At 37.4% G+C, this 12,491-nt stretch overlaps 1 protein-coding gene across 1 annotated transcript; it reads left to right on the forward strand.

Moving 5' to 3' along the window:
• The first annotated feature begins 6,633 nt into the window (after positions 1 to 6,633).
• On the forward strand, positions 6,634 to 10,503 carry FABP7 (fatty acid binding protein 7). The gene is made up of 4 exons (XM_025865119.2): positions 6,634 to 6,764; positions 7,205 to 7,377; positions 8,000 to 8,101; positions 10,138 to 10,503. Exons 1-4 carry the CDS (start codon positions 6,692 to 6,694, stop codon positions 10,186 to 10,188), a joined length of 399 nt encoding a protein of 132 aa, XP_025720904.1. The 5' UTR covers positions 6,634 to 6,691; the 3' UTR covers positions 10,189 to 10,503.
• The last annotated feature ends 1,988 nt before the right edge of the window (positions 10,504 to 12,491 follow it).

Consider the following 12,491-nt stretch of genomic DNA (forward strand, 5'->3'; position numbering starts at 1 on the left):
TAAGGGAACATTGTTACTATAAAAAGAGATGATTTATAAAAATCCTGGAAGTGACATAGTAAATAGGTGAACATTAGAAGCATTCCTTTAAAAATCAGGAATGAGACAACAATGCTTTTACCTTATATTTGACCTTGAGTTGAAGTTCTTAGTACAAGATTATAGGAAAAATTATATCAGAGACGAGTAAGTTGAAATAGCATAATTTATATATGCTATCATTATTTACCTAGAAAAATAATCTATGGGTTATTAAAATAATAAGATAGTAGTGAACAGGCTACAGATCAGATGTTTCCCAAGGTCAGTTATATTTCTATGAAATGGCAGCAAACCACTAGAAAATATAATTAAGGAGAAGATATTCTTTTCCGTAGTCTCAGGGAACCCCAGTTATCTAAGTCTATAGAGTATATGTACAAAAGCATTAGAGGGAAAATGATGAAACATTATTACACAATATTGAAGACTCTATAAATAGATACATCATTTACATAAGTAAGAACACATAAAGGTATCAATTCTTCTAAATTGATCTATAAAATAGGTGTAATTCCAATTAAAAAAATTTCTTTATGGATGTTAATAGAATTTTAGTATATATATAAAAATAAGGGCCATGAATAGTTAGGATATTTCCAAAGAAGAATAACAAGTTGGGGAGATTTGCTCTTCCACATACTGGATTGTCCCAAAGCTATAAAAATTAAGATGACTTAACAATAGTAGAGGGATTTTAAAATTGATTAGTAGCATTAAATAGGATGCAGAGATCAACACATGTATGGAATGTTGAAAATTACAGAGGTGAGTATAGTTTGGGTCCCTACTTCTCACAACACGTAAAAATATAGTCCAGATAGTTAAGTGCTCAAATGTTAAAACTTTAAAACTCTTGGTAGAAAATACAGATAATTATCTTTTGGAACTTGGGTAAGCTATTTCCTTAAAAAAGACAAAACACATTGACCATAAAATAAAATATTAATATATTTGACAATATTAAAAGCAAGAACTTAAAGGGATGCCTCGGTGGCTCAGTTGGTTAAGCATCTGCCTTTGGCTCAGGTCATGATCCCAGAACCCTGCTCTCTGCTCAGCAGGGAGTTTGCTTCTCCCCTTCCTTCTCCCTCTGCTTGCCAATCCACCCACTTGTGCTCTCTCTCTGTCAAATAAAATAAAATCTTTAAAAAAAAATTAAAAAGTAAGAATTTTGGCTATCAAAAGCTACATTAAAGAAAGTGAGTTACAAATTTACAGAAGATATTCATGACAACCACACTCTAAAACAATTAGGATCAAGAACATGCAATAAGAAAAACACAAACAATCTACATGATATTGGGCAGAAGATGGATAGATATTTCACAGAGGAAGGAACCATAGACCAATAAACACATGAAGAGATGTTCACCTCATTAGAGATTAGGAAAACACAAATCAAGACAAAATTGTCATTTTATATGCATCTGATGGGCCTATTTTAAAAAAGCTTGTCAATACTAAGTGTTGGGGAAGATGTGAATCCACTTGTGGGGGCCTAAACTGGTGCATCCATTTTGGAAAACATTTTGGCATTATCTTCCAAAATTGAAGGTTAACCTATGGCCCAGCAATTTCAATTCAAGCTATGCATGGTTGGCTTACTTTGCTCAAGAACAGTGTTAAAATTAATACTTTCTGTTTTCTTTTTTTTTAAAGATTTTATTTTATTATTTATTTGAGAGAGAGAGAATGAGAGATAGAGAGCACGAGAGGGAAGAGGGTCAGAGGGAGAAGCAGACTCCCCGCAGAGCAGGGAGCCCGACGTGGGACTCGATCCCGGGACTCCAGGATCATGACCTGAGCTGAAGGCAGTTGCCCAACCAACTGAGCCACCCAGGCGCCCAATACTTTCTGTTTTCTTAAGAGGAAAAAAATACCATAAAGCAGGTGCCAGGAGATTCAACTCCACGTGGAGATTTTGCCAAGATCTCCCAAAGCAACTTTTCTTCCTTTGTTCCTTTAATTTCACTATTTAAAAAAAAATCTTTATTTCATTTATTGTCATTAGTTAATACATAAAGGAAATAGCCATGAAAGAATGGTCAATCTGTCACAGGATTTCTTTTCTAAAGCCTGTGGATGCATTTGTGTTATAAAAGCCATAGCAAAATCATAAACTGCTCTCAGGTGTAGGAAAATTGGAAAAAATATCTATTAGTTGAATCATTCTTAGCACAACACAGTCTCTTCGCTATTCTTTCACTTTCTCTTCTAGCAAAATCTCCAATAATCAGAGAAAAATAACCTATTATTTGAAAGCAAACATTCTTAGGTATAAACTAATACATCTTAAATAATTAAAAAGAGTAAGGTTAAAGTGTCAGTTTAGAGAATTATAAAATCGTCACGTGGCTTTTCCTTAAATTTCTACTATAGACGTGTATAACAAAATTCTCTTCCACTTCACATTATATTAATATACAACCAAAAGACTGTCTCTAAATTGCTGAGATTTTATGTTTTATATGAGGTAAGAAAGAATCAGAGTTACAGACTATAAGTTTTAAGTTAAAATTAGTATATCATCAACTTATATCCTTATGTAGAGAGTGGAAGAAATAAATGAGTATGGTTGAATAATTTCAGCACCATGATCTATAAGGAGCTAAGGTGAATATGTACAATTTCAATGATCTTACATTCTTGGACAATGGAAAAGAAATGATTTATTATATTTTAGAATAATACTTAAACATTCTACTAGTTTTAGCATATTTTATTAAATGGAACATATAAGAATATTCTGATGTTACAAAATAAAATGGTCTAAGAACTTCCATCATAGAGGATTGTTTGCATAATGGATTAATTAGTCATCTAGATTTAACAAAAAAGAGAATTTATGAAAAGGTCATAGATGGAACTAGCTTTAGGGACTTGGTTCAGAGGCTCAATTGATGTCAGAAGGGTCTGACTGTATACGCTTTGCTTTCTCTGGGTTGGTTTCATTTCAGGCTTTTCATGGTGGCCTCTGGCATCTTTAGTCATGTCAGCACAACACCAAGTCCAGGTTAGTCCCCATTCCAGGTTTAGGGGATTCCAGATCAGCTTCTGCCCGCCTGCCTCACCAGATCTGTGCTAGTGCTCAGGCCTGCAAGGAGCCACAGGATGACCTGTCAGGAAAGGGTAGAGGGGTAGGCTTGAGTTCTAGCTGGGACGCTGGTGAGGCTGTGGGCATCGTTGGATCCCTAACTTTTATGGTTGAGACACAATGGCATGTCAGCCTCCCTTTGAGTTCTTACTCCAAGTCCTTCAAATATTAGGGGCAGGCCAGGTATATACAATGTTAGAAATTTTGTTCTTTAATGTGAGGGCAAGAGGAAGTCATATGAAGGAGTTTAGGCAGGAGAGGAGCAAGATAAGATTTAGATTTTTATTTATTTATTTATTATGTTAAAAAACAAATGATGTACTATATGCTGGCTAATTGAACATAATAATAAAAAAAATTTAGATTTTTAAAAATGGCTTTACTGTGCTATAATCAGCATAGAGTCAACTGCACATATTTAATGTACATACCTGCTAAATTTTGACACATCAATGAAACCATTAATACGATCAAAAAAATGAAGAAAATGAAGAAACAAATGACTTGTACCTAGAATATATTGAGGACTCTATAATTCAGTAGCAGTAAGACAAACAACCCAATTAAAAATGGACAAAAGATTTGAACAGTCGCTTCACCAAAGAAGATATACAAATAGCAGAGCAGCACATGAAAAGGGTCTCAACACCTTTTGTCACTAGGAAGATGCAGATTTGTATTTTAAAAGGTCACTCAGGCTCCAGTGTCGGGAAAGAACTGGACATCAGGCATGGCCGAAGCAAGAACAGTTGAGAGGCTGTTGCCCTAGTGATGTAAGAAAGATGTTAGGGTTCGAAGCCAAGAAAGAATTCTTGAGACACCTTTGGTGCAAAAAAAGTGGTTTTATTAAAGCATGGGGACAGGACCTGTGGGCACAAAGAGCTGTGCTGGGGCTGTGAGGAGTGGCCCGTTACATACTTTCAAGTTGGGAGAGGGTTAGGGACCTTCAGAGCCTCCGTTAAATACTCTACTTAGAACTCTTGAGGTATTTTGCTATTTGGGGGGTACCCTGAGTCAGAACAAGTAAAGCCAAAACCTCTCTGATTCCCCACAGTTCCTCCAATTCCTGGCATTTTGGAAACAAGGTCTCCAGGATCCTGAGGGGGCTAGCTATTTTTAAGAAAAGGTCATTTATCACTGTTTAGTAAAAACTCAGTCATGAGACTCTTCAGATGTATGTCGGTGGGTCATATGCTTAGTGGATGATTGGCAACATGTATCTTGGGGGTGTAAAGATAAAGGAAGTTTCCAAAGGAATTCTTATACGTTAAAGTAGACTTACAGGAATGGGGGGAAGGTGGTCAGACTAGAATTGCCTCTTGCCCTTAGCAAAGTATTAACATCGAGGCAGTTGAGTTCCTGGAGGAATGTCACTCTGCCTGTTTCAAAGACTTGTCAGTGGGCTTTAAGTAGTAAGGAGATTTAATAATTTTTCTTCTGCCTTTGTTTCCCACATCAAAAGGATTCATAAAAGACAGTGGCTGCTTGAATTAAGATGGTGGTTGTAGAGACAGGGGGTAGATGACAATTGGACAAATATTCAGGAAGCAAAATAGATAGAACTTGACATTGATTTTGATTTTAGAGAATAGAGTGTTAGAAATGATTCCAGATTTTCTGGCTTGTGCCGTGGGGTGGCTGATGGTGCCATTTACAAACATGGTGAAAACTGGAGAAAGTCCAGGTATGGGTAAAGATTAAATTTATATTAAAAGAGCACTTTTGAGGTATCTTTGAAACATCACAGTAGAATCTTGGAGCTGGCAGGGGAATGAGACATGTTCTGAGGCTTGTGTCTCACCTGCGGTGTGGGCAGAAGCTAAAAGGCAGTGGGCTAAGGCTTAAATGCTAGCAGATAGAGGAGAGCAGGAATTGCCAAATCAGATTCCCTTGTTCCATCCCCATGAAAGCCAGGGAACCTACTTTTCATCTTGGTCTACACTAAGTAAAGCACGAAGAACCTCTGGGGAAGGTAGTTTCAGAGACCTCCATTAAATACTCTACTTAGAACTCTTGAGGTATTTTGCTACTTGGGGGTACCCTGAATCAGAACAAGGAAAGCCAAAGCTCCTCTGATTCTCACAATTTCTCCAATTCCTACCCCCATTGTTAATACCCAACTTATTTACAGATGGTATTTACATAGATGTGGCCTCAGGAAATCAAAAGGTCTTACAGTGCAGGTCATTCAAAATCTTATTTTTTTTTAGTCTTTAATAAACATGATTTATTTCTCAGCCATATGGATAGTAATCTCACTGCCAAAATTATTTGATTTTGATGATTTGGGTCATATAGGATGTTCTATGATATTATATATATATATATATATATATATTAATTTTATTATGTTATGTTAATCACCATACATTACATCATTAGTTTTTGATGTAGTGTTCCATGATTCATTGTTTGTGTATAACACCCAGTGCTCCATGCAGAGCGTGCCCTCTTTAATACCCATCACCAGGCTAACCCATCCCCCCCCCCCCTCCCCCCCCAAAACCTCCGTTTCTCAGACTCCATAGTGTCTCATGGTTCGTCTCCCCCTCCGATTCCCCCCCCTTTCATTTTTCCCTTCCTGCTATCTTCTTCTTCTTTTTTTAACATATAATGTATTCAAAATCTTATTAAATGATTTTATGTTCAATTTTTCCACATGGATTCTATAATTTGTTGAAGGAGAGAAAAAAGAACATTCTTTTATTTTGCACCTCATTAATGAGTCCTAACCATACTCTTCCTTAGGTCCCTTTTCCATTTCAGTCTGGCTCTCAGATTCTTAGAAAGGACAATGGATCTTTAAATTCACTCAGTTTGTGCTGGGAAGAGGCCAAAGTTAGTTAGTGCCCCATTGATACTCAGACGGAGTAGCCTTCTGGTTGTACAATCTAGGGAAGGCATTTATACCCCCTCCCCCTCTTCTTTTCCTAGTTTGGCATGTTGTAGCTTGTGTTTTGCTCTCCCTGTAAATATGAGAGAAACTAAAAGACACTATTCAGCCTCTTTTGTCTGAAGAGTCTGACATTTCAGTGGTTTTCTTTAAAGGGGGTCCTCATTTGTAACCAGCTTTGCCATTAACGGAAATCAATCTGAACGTCCTATTGTGCATCTTTTTCTTCCCGCACAGTCTGAAATTGCCTTTGCCAAGTTTTCGAGCCGAACCTGAAAGACCCTCTCTCATTTCCCCCATTCCCTGCCTCCAGCCCCATTGAATCCTTGCAGAGCTTTCTCAGCAGAAAGGCTAGAGTGAGGTTAGGGAGGCACTCGCCCTACTCCGCTAACCCAGTGGCCTAAGCCAATCACAAAGCAGATTGGAACCTCACTTGAGCTCCCCCTCCCCCCCTCCCCCAGCAACAGCCTCCTGGAAAGGGGGACACTGGGAGGGTGCGTTTGCAATTCAAATCCTTGGCTTTCTGCCTGCCTCTTTTCCAAATAAGAAGGCAGGAGCTGCAGTGAGGTGCAAAGCGGTCTTCTGAGTTGCAGTGGCAGTAAGATCCAGAGATCCTCCCTCTTGTCTCTTACCTGTTTTCAAAGCTGACAGAAAGGGCAAGGATGGTGGAGGCTTTCTGTGCTACCTGGAAGCTGACGGACAGCCAGAACTTCGACGAGTACATGAAGGCTCTAGGTAGGTAAAAATAAGATGTGCTGCTCTCCTTTTAACCTGCAGCTTCCGAAGTACGCCCATTCCTTTCTTCACCCATGAGATTGGCGAGTGACAAAGACAGACCTTATTGTCGTACTCGAATGCTAGGCTAGGCATTTCCCACAGAAGGGATTTTTAATGTGGCATGTGTCTGCTTTCTTGCCTGGGGCTAAATAACGGGGCATTTGGTAGTCTGTGGAGGATGGGAAGCTTCTGTGCCTTTTTGTTTTCTCTTCAGCATCCACTTACCATTTGTGCATCCAATTAAGCATCCATATGTGATTATAGCTCAGTAGTTGTGTTGGCTGATTAGGGGGCTGATGAAACTTACACCTGAGGGCCTGGATTCCAGAATAGTAAAGCAGATTCTCGTCATGTGACTTATTTGGGAAGTTGTAGCTAACTGTATGGCTTTTCTTTAGGTGTGGGCTTTGCCACTAGGCAGGTGGGAAACGTGACTAAACCAACAGTGATCATCAGTCAGGATGGGGACAAAGTGGTGATCAGGACTCAAAGCACATTTAAGAACACAGAGATTCGTTTCCATCTGGGAGAAGAGTTTGACGAAACCACTGCAGACGACAGAAACTGTAAGGTAAGGAGCCGCGCCTTCGCGGGAAGGGGGTGGGGAGCAGGCAATAAAAGAGAGAGTCCGCATGGTTCTCTTTTTTAGATGATGAGAAGTAGAGAATGTTCTCTGTATTTCAATTCAAAGAGGACATGAGGATTAATTTCGCATTCTAGTGCACACATGTGATGTTCTGAACAGTGGGTGCTGACTATAGCCCAAATCTCGTCTATTTCTTACTCTGCACTTTTCTTTTCATATCTGTATTTCAAAAAGTAACAGTGTTCATTTAAAATAAAGACTGCATTTTGCTTAATCTCTCTGATTGCCTCAGTTTGACTAAATAGTTTGCCTCATCTTAAAGCTTTGTTTAAAAGAGTAGAGTGACTGGTCTGAGAGTACTTGTTCAGGATTTTCATTTCTGATAGATGAAGTTTTTGCCTTTAGAAGTACACATTTCAATCAAATTATGAATTATTAGCTTCTATAATGACTCTAGAAGCAACAGAGGGTATGGTACTAATATGATAATTAGTTGCCCACCATTTATTCAATTATGTAGTTCCTTCAAAAACCACTTCACTTGATTTTTATATGAGAATCTAATCTGAACCTTTTGCTATGTTCTGCATTTTGTTGTCGGTCTCAGTCTGTTGTTAGCCTGGATGGGGACAAACTTGTTCATGTACAGAAATGGGATGGCAAAGAAACGAATTTTGTAAGAGAAATTAAGGATGGCAAAATGGCTATGGTAAGTAATGGCAATTGTCCCTTGGTTCCTTCTAGCTTGGCACAGCTCACTCCTGTTCTCCAGCTCCTTCTCCCTCCCTCCCTTCGTTGATAACAAAGGTTCTTTGACCATGCATAAAACAGAGGAAGTACAAATGTCCTAGCTAACTGTATCCTCAGCTCTGCCTCTTTAATTATACAAAAGAAGAAAAATTCTAGGTAGCGTATTTTTAAAAAGTTGCCACTGATTTAGCTACAACTGTGCCAAAAGAATGTGTAGGATTACCATGAATGTCTAAACCTCAAATGAAATCTAAATATAAAAAATATTCATGGGGACATCTGTGTGGCTCAGTCTGTTAAGCATCTGACTTTTGGTTACGACTCAGGACATAATCTCAGGGTCGTGAGATCAAGCCTCATGTAGGGCTCTGTGCTCAGTGCGGAGTCTGCTGGAGATTCTCTCCCTCTCCCTCTGCTCCTCCCCCACCCCCTCCCCCCCCTCACGCTCTCTCTCTTTCTCGCTCTCTAAACAAACAAACAAACAAATAAAATCTTTAAAAAAATATTCATGGAAATATATAAAAGGAGTGATATTACTATAAAAATCTCAAGTTTCCTGAATATCAGAGAAATTACAGCTACTGTAATAAATAAGAGATCTTTAAGCATTTTATATTTTAGTTTATAAAATTCCATATGTTCAAGGCAGATAATTTAGGATGTAACAGAAAAGTGTAGTATTTCTTTAGAGGGAACCATTTTGGGGTTACTTCCTTCCAGTCTTTCTTTTGAGGCATAAGGTGCCTTGTAAACATGCCTGTTCAATACTGGTAGTCATGTAAAAACCTGTAAGATATAAAATAAAATAAAACTTCTCTAATAATGGAGTAACATCATAAACTGGGGAAAATGTAATGCCTTAATCTAACATCCAGGCACTATTTTGTGAACTGAGTAATGGTATTTTGATAACATTAAAATAGTAAATATATCATTTGGGGTTTTTTGGGGGGTTGGGTATTGCTGTACATATTCCTTCTAAGTGGATGAAAGGGGTTTCTCGTTTTTGTGATTTAAGGAAATTGTTGTTTTTTTTCTCTTCTCCATAACTGCTGCTATCAGGGCTGTTCTAGATTAAGACACAGGGGTTACATTATTCATACTTCTTTTCATGGGTGGAAATGGGATGGAGAACAGAGGATCAGTTTTCCTTTTACGTGAACGAATATTTGCCCACTTATTTCTGCACTGATCATCGAAGAAAAGGACTGATTTATAAAAGATCCAATCTGAGATTCTCCTTTATGCTTTTATCTCCATTTTTTCCCCTGGATACAGGACAGTGGATAGCTCAGCTTTGGCATGTATGGCTGATCAGTAAAGACTGATTTCAAAAAAGATTAAAACAATGGATGATGAAAGCATGCTATGTTCTTGAAAGTCATGTCAACACATGAAAATAATGAACATTAAAAACCTCCCTAGGTTTTGTAGAGGTTTTAGAACAATTCTTCCAATTTGACATAAAAGCCCATGTTCCATATCATACCCACCTAGCCACCTAGGTCCACGTCGGCTAAAGTATGACGACCAAAGCAATGAGAACATTTGTAACTTTACTTTTTCCTGGTGACTTTGAAACCAGTCATTCCAAATACCATTTGTCCAAATTATTTGGATTTTCTAAAAATTCTTCAAAATTTATCTGTTATGAAAACAGATTCACTTTCAAAGCAGATAGCTATTTTGCTCCAATTACCCTGATAATTTAAGGCAAAAGGAATTCTTTTGACCTGAATCTACATAGTTAATCTCGGTGTTTCAGTTCATTTTCCTTTTAGAGACATGAACTGTGTATACGTGTTATTCACTCCATAAATAAAAAAGTTTCTTTTCTTTTTATTTTAAGAAGTGAAGAGCTGATGCAGCATTTAATGTTTGTAAATGACATTATTCTTTTGCATAACACATAAATTATATATAGGAGAATCTTTAGAAATTTCAGCTACTGATATTCTTGTGTAAAAAGATTTGATTATTTTTTGCATCTTTCAGACTCTTACTTTTGGTGATGTGGTTGCCGTTCGCCACTATGAGAAGGCATAGAAAGGTTCCTGATCTGGGGTTGGAAAATCTCTACAATTTTTCTGTTTACTCAAGTCTCAGTGTTATCCTGCTCTTACAGCATGGGTGATCACTAATTAAAGGTTATCTCTGATGTGGAGGTAGAAAACGGTGCTTTAAAAACTTGTTTTAAAAACTTTTTACTGCAACTAGCCCAATTTTGATCTGCAGATTTATCATGTTTTATAATTCACGTTAAAAATTTTAAGCCACATTTTTAAAATAAAGTGAATACATTTTATAATTTCCATTGGAATGCAAATCAAATTGGAATAAAAATCTTACATCCATGAGAAATTTTGTCGTTGTTTTTAATATCAGCAATCTAGCGGGGAATTAGACATTAGGAGGTTTTAGACAAAATAGCCTTTCTTATTGTATAAGGTAAAGCTGGAAAAGTTAGCACTTTGTTTAAAATATGAATTAAAAAGAAACAAGCAGAAGCCTGGGGAAAAGTGGAAATGCCACAGTTTTGGTTGAGACTGCCATAGAGAATTTTTGACAATTAAATTCATTTGGCCAGAACCCAAAGGAGCCTTGTGATGGTGGGTTGTGCTGCTATTAGAAACAGGTAGTTTGTTGAAGCAAAATGATATACACGAAAATGTCTTATTTATATTTAAAGGTAAATATAGTCAAAATATCACATAATCAAAATGTCATGTAACTTGCTTCTTTTTGAAAGGTATATAGGAAAAGAAAGTGAATTTTATCCTGGATTATAAAGATGTGTCTCCAGACAAGTACATTGAGCTCAACTAAGTCAATAAGAGTGCTAAAATGGAGTATGCATAGAATGTGCATTAAGGCATTCAAATTCCCTTCTTTTGGGGAGTGGGGGTGGGGGTGGGGTTGGAGTTGTCCGAACTGAGTTGACCAAGGGAGAGTAAATATCTATTTGTAACTGGCTAGGATTTGCCTTTGTAAGTAGAAACAAACAAATGTTATTTTGTATTTTATGTTTGTAAAATACTTTTTTAGCCAATTCCCCAAACCAACAATGTGAAACAGGTAAGGCAGATACTATTATTTTTAGTTTACTGAAGAGGAAATTGAATATTAGCTTTACATGTCCACATTCTCATGATTAATGAATAATACTGAGAACTGTAAACCTTGTGATTTTCCCCTTCATTTCTTCTCAAAAATTGACATTTCATTTAACATCTCTTCTGAGAAAAAAAAAAAAAGCAAGAGTTTTAGTTTCCCTGATCACTCCTTAGGAAATCTTTTCTCTGTTAGCCTCTGGTAGGAAAATAGGGTAAATATTTTTTCAGGAAAAATATGCAATATTCATTTAATCAGCCATCCGATTTCAGTAAATTTCTATAAATTAATTCAAGGCCCAATTAACTTACAGATATAAGCATGAGGAAACTTACTTCAACTTACAAAATTCACCATAATGATACTATTATCTGACTATTGGATCACTTTAATTACTATAATGAAGAGTAGAAAAAACTAAAGTGTAGCTATAGGATTTAACATTTGAATACACTTATTACCAAATGCCAAGATAAGACTGGCTAAGATGAAAATTCCTAAAACCACAGGCTCTATCCCCCCACCCCCCATTTTTTTTAGTAGGATCCAAGTCCAGAGTGGAGCCCAATGCAGGACTTGAACTCACAACCCTGAGATGAAGCGCCTGCTGCTAAACCAACTGAGCCACCCAGGCACCCCATAACTTTGTGTTTAAAAGCATGACACAGAACATCGAGACAGTGTTTGCTCCAAATTGTTCAGACACCCTTCATCTTTGCTTCTGTTGGAGGACTGATTTCTCTTGGTGATTCCAGCCTAAGCTCCAGTAGAAGCATGGATTCTAGCCTCTCTATTCTTAAAGACACAAGGCCCAGGATGGGGATTTGGCAGCTTTGGCTCAGTATAATTAGGCCAAATAACATCCTGCTGCCGTTTATTTCCATAACAACTGTCTCGCAGAGTGAAGAATGGGAAAGGTTTTGGGTGGCCTAAATGAGAACAAAATGAAAATTACAATTACAAAGATCAAGGGTGGCAGTGGTGGACCAAATATATTTTTCTGGGAAAGTAATTAACAAATGTTTTTGCCTCCTAAATGTTTACAGGGTAGTTGCAAATCAGTTTTTCTTCAAGCAGTATTCCAGCTCTTACAGTAATCTGCCAGTGTACTAACTTTTCTGATTTGTCCTTTTTGTTTTTGTTTTTAACACAGTTAATAGAAAAGGGAAAATTACCAAGCCCACAGGCAATTTGACCAACAGGCCCTGGAAAAACGTTTGTGAAATCCCAAGGTCTGC

Source organism: Callorhinus ursinus, unplaced genomic scaffold, assembly GCF_003265705.2.
Source record: "Callorhinus ursinus isolate GAN/ISIS: 27379988/994484 unplaced genomic scaffold, GSC_fseal_2.0 scaffold6, whole genome shotgun sequence".
NCBI classification, from domain to species: domain Eukaryota; kingdom Metazoa; phylum Chordata; class Mammalia; order Carnivora; family Otariidae; genus Callorhinus; species Callorhinus ursinus.

Bases quoted from the DNA above. Each gene is read 5' to 3' on its own strand.
- FABP7 (XM_025865119.2), top strand. From the start codon at position 6,692: ATGGTGGAGGCTTTCTGTGCTACCTGGAAGCTGACGGACAGCCAGAAC. The intron at 6,765-7,204 runs GTAGGTAAAAAT...GCTTTTCTTTAG, and splicing joins CGAGTACATGAAGGCTCTAG to GTGTGGGCTTTGCCACTAGG. The intron at 7,378-7,999 runs GTAAGGAGCCGC...TGTCGGTCTCAG, and splicing joins CAGACGACAGAAACTGTAAG to TCTGTTGTTAGCCTGGATGG.